This window comes from Prorops nasuta, unplaced genomic scaffold (assembly GCF_024137725.1).
Source record: "Prorops nasuta isolate Cenicafe-Biocafe unplaced genomic scaffold, Cenicafe_Pnas_1.2 PNAS00005, whole genome shotgun sequence".
NCBI classification, from domain to species: Eukaryota; Metazoa; Arthropoda; class Insecta; order Hymenoptera; family Bethylidae; genus Prorops; species Prorops nasuta.
In genome coordinates, this window is record NW_027116802.1 from 6,868,737 (window position 1) to 6,876,947 (window position 8,211).

General features: G+C 31.6%; 1 protein-coding gene across 1 annotated transcript; it reads left to right on the top strand.

The window, feature by feature from the left end:
• The first annotated feature begins 427 nt into the window (after positions 1 to 427).
• LOC136773822 (uncharacterized) lies at positions 428 to 7,841 on the top strand. Its single transcript, XM_066727733.1, has 21 exons — positions 428 to 446; positions 616 to 756; positions 853 to 979; positions 1,092 to 1,198; positions 1,293 to 1,466; positions 1,548 to 1,696; positions 1,773 to 1,901; positions 1,967 to 2,071; positions 2,191 to 2,239; positions 2,465 to 2,572; positions 2,681 to 2,807; positions 2,891 to 2,997; positions 3,072 to 3,245; positions 3,326 to 3,483; positions 3,562 to 3,680; positions 5,252 to 5,349; positions 5,415 to 5,541; positions 5,663 to 5,769; positions 6,567 to 6,754; positions 6,837 to 6,977; positions 7,139 to 7,841. Exons 2-21 carry the CDS (start codon positions 664 to 666, stop codon positions 7,275 to 7,277), a joined length of 2,526 nt encoding a protein of 841 aa, XP_066583830.1. The 5' UTR covers positions 428 to 446; positions 616 to 663; the 3' UTR covers positions 7,278 to 7,841.
• The last annotated feature ends 370 nt before the right edge of the window (positions 7,842 to 8,211 follow it).

The following is an 8,211-nucleotide window of genomic DNA, read 5'->3' on the forward strand; positions in this document are numbered from 1 at the left end:
TTAATTCTCTATTCGCCACATTAATGCACAAATTTTCTTAACATTTTTTTTCCTACAGAAAGTTAATATACACGTAAATAATAAACAAGTGAAAGATTAATGTAACTATGTTTATCTTATCCGATAAATGCATATACAGGTGAATAGTATAATGAAACAAAAACAACTGTAAGATAATAAATGTAAAGATCTGTGTCCACGATCCGAAAAACCGTTCGAGTTCTAGTTTCGAGAAATATACAGCTAATTAAATTGTTACTTTTTCGTTAAAGTCGTAAATCGTTTGACCAAACAGTTTCTGGAATTAGCACTCAGAAGGACTTTTCAGATCGTGGACACAGGGCTTAACATAATATTCATAAAGTTTATAAAGCATTTTTCTAGCTATTCCTGTTTTCTACTACTACGTTAAATTGTAATTAACAACTGTACGCAAATACACAGGGGTAAGTAGGAGAAAATCTAAAATTTCAAAACAATAGTATGACCTATTTATAATACTTGTAAACGATTGTTTAATCTTATCTACCATCGGTAAAATGTGACTGCACTTATACATATAAACGTTTTATCATAAATTATGGCTTTATTTGTGCGAAACCGAAACTCGTTTAGCGAGAAGCCTGGAAACAGTCGTTAATTGCAAATTTGCAAGCGCCAATTATGCCTGTCAACGGAAAGACTGTTCTTATTACCGGTGGAGCAAATGGAATTGGATACAATTATGCCGAGGAGTTATTGAAAAATCATGCCAAGGTATCGAATATTTATTTTCTGATTTCTTAAAATTATTATTTCTAAATTATATAATCGAGTTTCTATCATTCGTCTATTTATTATTATTATATACAGTCGATCGCAATTCTTGATCTTGCAACGTCAAACGGTGAAAATGCAGTGGCAAAATTGGAAAAAGAATTCGGCAAAGGGCGAGCCATTTTTGTCGTTTGTGACGTGACTAATCCTGAGCAACTCAATGGTTAATGCAAACCTTTTGTACATTTTTAAAGAGCGAACTATAAGTTTGATACTGTATTAAAAGATGAATGAATCAAGTGAACAACTAAATTATTTATTTTTCTTTTTATCAGCCAGTATAAGAAGAGTTACGGCAGAATTCAAACAATTGGATATCTTGATCAATAATGCAGGAATAATGAAAGACAGCGAATGGGAGCTTATGCTAAATATAAATGTGGTAATTATTTTTTCTAAAAATTGGAATTTCTCAGGTTCTTCAGCCTTAAATAATTGAACATTAAATATAAACATAAAAATATGTGACTTTGCAGAATGCGTTAATTCGCTCATCTTTGATAGGCATCGATGTAATGGGGAAGCATAAGAGTGGAGCTGGAGGTACCATCGTAAATATAGCATCAGTAGCTGGATTGATAGCTGGTCCAATTGTACCAATTTATTGTGCTTCGAAGACAGCTGTAATTGGTTTCAGTCGTTCATTAGCGGTATGGCTATAAAGGAGTTTTCTTTCTTCATTATATAAAATTTTTAATCATTTTTTTTCATTGCCACTAATTTTCATATAGCAATCTTACGACAATCATGGCGTTCGAATCTTAACGATGTGCCCTGGCATAACAAATACGTTCTTAATCAATGATAAGTCCGACCGATATCTTGATTTTATCGATGCAAAACAAGCGAGAAATTTCTTTTCTAACAGCTACAGCCAACCGTAAATATCTCCTATCTCTTTGAAATATATTTTAAAGTTTTCGCCATTTCTTCAGAGATTGATAATTTTGTTCCAGTACCAGCCACGTGGCAAAAGCAATGGTCGACTTGATCGAAAGAGGAAAAAATGGTGCAGTTGTGGTAAGCGAAGACAGTGAACCGCTTTACGAAGTTCAATTTACAAATTACAAAGATATGAAAAAGCCGTTTTAATTAAATTTTTCGACACTTTGAAATACATAGGCGAAAATTGTACGTATCTCATTTTTAGTAAACAGCGATGCTCTCGCAATTTTTTAACCGATAAGAAAAATGTTGAGTCTCATGTGAGAAAAAAGTTCTCTTTATCTGTCATGGTGGATAAAAACAGTTATGAGTAAAAAAAAATGATTTAGGCACAAATCGCTTTGTAACTGTTCTACTAGTATAATTAATTAAAATATTTTGCTCGAAATCCCGTTCTATTTTTTTTACCTTGTACTAAATTTAACGAAGGACAAAGGCGTATTATAAATACGATCTTGTTTACGAGATGGAGAAAAATGTTGGTTACCCAATCTTATCCATTTCATCCAGGATATTCTATCCACGACTATTGATCATCGACAGACGATCGTGTTTCATTCTAATTTTCTAACGTTCTGAAAATGCAGTTTGCATTTCTCGTTGGACCTCGCATTCTGAAACAACGTGCTCCGAAACCCAGTGCTCGTTATTTCAACCTCCTTATAATCGTCAATCAATCTGCGATAATAAATTGAAGATTTAGCCGGAAATTGTCATTATGGAGGTAATCGATAAAACTGCGCTGGTCACCGGTGGGTCAACCGGAATTGGATTCAATATCGTTAAAGAATTACTTAAGAACGGGGCAAAGGTAATCGATGTAAAAGAATGACAAATTTTAATGAAAAAAAAGGCAATAATTCGAGAGACAAAATTAAATGGAGTTAAAAAAGCAAGATAATAAATTTTATATTTTTAGGCTGTTGCTATTTTAGACCTAAGCGACTCGAACGGAGAAATTGCAGTGGCTGAGTTGGAGAAGGAATTTGGCGAGAACCGTGCAATTTTTATGGCTGGGGATGTTTCAAAAAAGGAAGAAGTAGAAGGTAATTAAAAGACACAACAATTGCAAAATTATTATTCGCGAATCGACTAAAGGTTTTTCATACAATAACTTATTATTTTACAGATATTGTGAAAAAGGTTATTGATATTTTTGTGACCTTGGATATTCTCATCAACAATGCAGGAATTATGAACGATGCCGATTGGGAACCTATGATCGATATTAATTTCGTAAGTTACCAAAATTCGTCGTTAATTTATTGAATGTGTCAGATTCGTCATTAATATTGAATGTTGAACGTCAGAAAGGGGTAGTTTATTGCACCCTTGCAGCTTTGGAGCATATGTCCAAAACTTCCGGAGGTCAAGGAGGCACGATTCTAAATGTTTCCGCAGTTACTGGACTTTATGCAAATGTACTTGCTCCAATCTACGCTGGAACCACTCAAGCCATTGTTGGATTTACTCTCTCTCTCAAGGTCAGTATTTTCGTGTCTCTCGAATGTTACGAGGAAAAACAAATGTTTCGATTTTACTATCACAGTTTAAATATTTGCAGCATTATCACGAGAAGACTGGTGTGAGATTTTTGTTAATTTGTCCTGGATTAACAGAAACAGGTTTAGCTAGTGAATTTATGGCGAGTAAGGAAAGGGCCTTGAACCTTCTCGATGATGAAATGGCAGAACTGGAGATGGTGAAATACCAATCTCAATCGTGAGTATAACAAAAGAATTATTATTATTGTATCCTTATGTAATATTTTGTTTGATCGATCGTTGATTTTTTGCCTAGGCCTGAACACGTGGCTGCAGCAGTAGTCGAGTTGCTGGAGAAAGGACAGAATGGAACAGTGGTCGTCAGTGAAAATAATCTTCCACCTTATGCTGTGGATATTCCTCATTATTCTGATTGCAAAATCCCTCTATAGAGTGTAGAGTCTCCAAAACGCTAATGCAATAATTGTGCAAATTCAATCTCAACCGTGCACTAAGAAATCCTCATTACTAATTTCAAGTTTTAAGCCTGTGACCCTCGTTTATTTACTCTATACAAAATCAATTTGTGTAATGCTTGATTAAATACATTGACGACAATCTATACATTTGTTTTCAAAACTGGATATAGAACCTTTAAGATATAGTGTTACTCCACGTAACCAATAACTAAGAAGAACACACATGCTTCAAGCTGTTGTCAATGTATTAGTTGAAAAGCTATCCTATTTCTATATTTTTCGTCTTCCTCGTGACACGTTTTACGTTAATCTTCCATGAAATTTATTTAAAAGAAAATTTATTACATTCAACTTACAATTTTCGTTTTTGCAGTTTTCAAGCAAAGTGTGATTGTGAAAAAGGCATAATTAATAATATTACGCAGCCTTTATACAAATGGCACGAAATGCATTTTAAAGCTTGACATATTAACAAAAGAATTTTTTGTTTTATAAATGATTAGCTTCGTAGATGAGTGGAAAAAAATTCTGTATGCTTAATGTTTAGTAGAAATTGCGCAGAAGCTCTCAGAGTACTGTCACGCTTTTTCATTTAAGAAACTCACCAAGCGTACTATAATGGTACAAACATATTAATCAGAAGCTTCAACGTCGTAACTGCCTATTTTTAATCTATCTTCTATTGTTAACTAAGAAAAATAAAGAATAATATTAGTATAAGCGATATAACAAATTATACGTGTATGATCAGTGCTAATTTAAATAATATTTAAATAAATCCTCGATTGGAATGTTGAGTAATTTTGCATTTTTCTTTCTGTAACTTTCTAACTATATAATTTTATGTTCTATTGAAAGTCTTACATTCTACCAGCTGAATAGATTACTGACATCAATTTCAGAATACGAATTATGAAATTCTTTGTAATTAACGCGAGGACTCTGTTCTGTTTATTGTTATAACTTTGGAGGGTTCACCAGGTGGATTGTTGCGTCCACAAGAATAATTTCTGAGTGTGTCGCTGCAGGAAATGACCTCTTTTTATTAGCGTTAAAGTCAGGAACATTAAAGTTCCATGACGCTGAAAAGATATTTCAGCGTTTTGAAGGAACATCGACTTATTTACTTTAGCCAATCATACGAGGAGTGGTTATATCACCATCCTTCATTTAAACACGTCTTGTCTTACTATAAACTAGTCACTTGTTCACCTCCCGCCACGCGATTCCTTGCTGGTTGATCGGTCCATTCCAGTTGAACGGCTCTCGAGCTAAACACACAACACCCGGATCTCCTTTAAGTAAGTTACGTTTTATCAACGTCCCATAAGAGGCATCAAAGTTTTCTTTTAAATCTTAAATCTTAATATTTTAAGGATTGTTGACTATCTTCCTAAATTTATAAAAAAAAAAAAAGAATCTGTTAAACAGTGAGAAAGTGTAAATTCTCGTTCGAAAGTTATAACTGTTATTTTTAATGGATTAATTAAATGAGTAATTTAATTGTTTGTGATTAGATTTCTTGAATAATGGGATATATAAAAGATAAATTGGCACTGGTAACTGGAGGAGCCGGTGGTTTGGGCTTTAAGTATGTCGAGGAGTTATTGAAAAATGGAGCAAAGGTAAGCTTAAAGTATAACGTTTCTAAATGATTTTGATATAGCATAAATTTTATTTATCTTAATAGAAAGTTGCTATTTTGGATTTGCCAAAATCAAATGGAAAAGCAATGGAGGAAAAGTTGCAAAAGAAATTTGGTGAAGGTTCTGCAATATTTGTCCCTGTTGATGTAACAAATGTTGATAGACTCAAGGGTAAATTAATATCTTTATTTGAATACATTTAACGTCTAGCGAGTACTAGTCGACTGTCGGCATATAGTATGACATTTTGCTTCTCATTAAATACATCCACAATATATTTATTATGTGGCAGAAAGTTTCAAGGAAGTTTACGACGCTTTTGGTGGACTGGATATCGTGATAAATAATGCTGGAATACTGAATGAAAAAAATTGGGAACTCACGATCAACATAAATTTTGTAAGTGAAACAACATTTAAAAATAACTTTTTTTAAATAATCGTTTGTAATAAATATATATATATACTTTCAAACTGTTTAGTAGAAACAGCATAGCAATATAAAGATTATCTACAATTGATCATCTAAATATGAATATATAATATTATGGCAAAAAATATATTTGCATATTTCAGTTGGGTACACAATATGTAGTCTGTATTTTTTGTAGTTGAAGGCATTTTGATAAAGGTCAACGTGTTTTTTTTTTGTCTTTTTAAATTTTGTAATATTAACTTGAAAAAACATGTTAAATTATGAATATAACAAAATCGTCCTTTCTTACCTCTACACGCATCGGATTTAAATCTTAAAATGATGCTTTCCTAGAATCTAATTTAAAAATTCAATCCTACTAATAGTTTGACTAAGGAAACCTTCAATACTTCGCCGTAAAAGTAAAAGATAATTTCAATAATTTAAAACCTGCAGTTAAATGAAACATTTGCATTTAAATATTGAGGAAATGAATATAAATACCACACATTCTTCGTCAAATTTAAAGCTAAGAATCGTTAAACGCTCATATTAATTTGGTTGTAAAAAATATAGTATAGTCCATTTCAAAAATGCAAAGTGGTATACGATTCACCAAAACACCTTTTTGATAGTAAGAATAAGAGATAAGCTACTTGTTTTCAACGATCCAGCTGCATGAAAAATTTTTAAATTCCTGACTCAGATTTACATTCATTAGTCTGAATCAAATAATTATTTTTCTAACAGATCAGTGTATTAATAGTTTGATTAATTTTCAGGTAGCTCTTGTGCGAAGCTCGTATGAATTTTTGGAATTGGTAGGGAAACATAATGGAGGCAAAGGTGGAACTTTGGTTAACATAGCTTCGATCGTTGGGCTACATCCAGAAGTATCCGTTCCTATTTATTCAGCAACTAAGCAAGCTGTGCGTGGGTTCAGTAAATCTCTCGCTGTAAGCGCAACATTATTAACCATTTTATAAAGATGATTTCATATATTTATTTTTATAATAACTTGTTATTAAAATATAAATATTTTAGGCTTATACCGAGGTTACTGGCGTCCGTGTTTTAGTTATGTGTCCTGGTGTAACTGAAACAGATTTGTTTAACGGAATTTTCGAAAATCGTCTCAGTTTCATGTCTAAGGAATTTATGCAAAAACAGCTTTCCAATTATCCAAGGCAAAAGTAAGTTTTGTTAAAATTATAAACATTTATTCGCCTATTTACAATAAATATTTAAAATCCTTTCTCTTATATTAATTATATAGAATAAATTATAAATTGCTATGAAAACTTTTATGCTAAAAAATTATTAATTTAACTATAAAATTGAATAACTGTTTCAGTATGGATAACGTTGCAAAAGCGATGATTGATCTGATTGAAAACCAGGATAATGGGAGTGTTGTGGTTAGCGAGGCGGGAGAACCACCTTACGTGGTGGAAATTCCACACTACAGCACACTTTCCGTTATAAAAAAATAATTTCATCGTCATTACCAAATGCTTTTACATCCACAAATTTTATATGCTTTTAATCATTAAAAATCGAAGACAGTTTTATAAACATTGTATACTTTTCAATATATAAGCTTGTTCGTATTTTATCTGAATGTATTTATAGCTTTAATTATCAAGTAGAGTAAATAAAAACACCGTAATGGTCGAATTTTAAATTATTCTTTCATTATATTTGGAAAATAATAATATACATTACTTATATTGCTTTTTAAATGCAGTAATACGAATACCTACATAAGTAGAAATTTGCATTATCGATATTTTTAAACAAGTTTGTAATCATGTTTCAAATTGCTAATGGAAATTCAAATTAAATCCAAATGACAGCTTTCACTCTGACAAGATAATTGTAATAATTAATCTAGATTACGTAGGTGAAACTTCAAATCCATTAATCACAGCTATTTTAATTTAAAAAAAATAAATAATACAGGTTCTTCATCTAATTTTCTTATGTAATAGTTCACTGCAGTTTGATCTAAAAATTGAACGATGTTTAATTCATTATTAATAAATCAATCAAACATATATTTTTTTTGTTTACAATTATGTACTTCCCTAATATATCCACAGCAGATTTTCCTGCAAATTTTACCATTATCATTTCATAGAATTAATTAGCTCACTGGGTTTGTAAAAAAAAATGAAAAATTTGATTAAATGCGTATAATATTGTAGAAAATGTTCACGATAAAATTTCGAATTAAATAATACGGTAGTATGATAGAATAAAAGAAAACCATTGTTCGTTGCTGAAAATTTATCTGAAAATCTCAGCGTCGACCTTGATTGGATAGATCAGAAGTCAATAGTTGACTTCGATAAGGATTGAAGGTCTTGAAAAAGTTACATAAATTTGTGCAAGAGAATTCTCGTATCTGGATCCGGTGAACGAAGG

What these genes read in the sequence shown, in the direction of transcription:
- LOC136773822 (XM_066727733.1), top strand. Translation starts at nt 664, where the DNA reads ATGCCTGTCAACGGAAAGACTGTTCTTATTACCGGTGGAGCAAATGGA. An exon ending in TTTACGAGATGGAGAAAAAT is followed by an intron (nt 2,240 to 2,464) that starts GTTGGTTACCCA and finishes TTGAAGATTTAG; the next exon opens with CCGGAAATTGTCATTATGGA. An exon ending in GATTTACTCTCTCTCTCAAG is followed by an intron (nt 3,246 to 3,325) that starts GTCAGTATTTTC and finishes AAATATTTGCAG; the next exon opens with CATTATCACGAGAAGACTGG.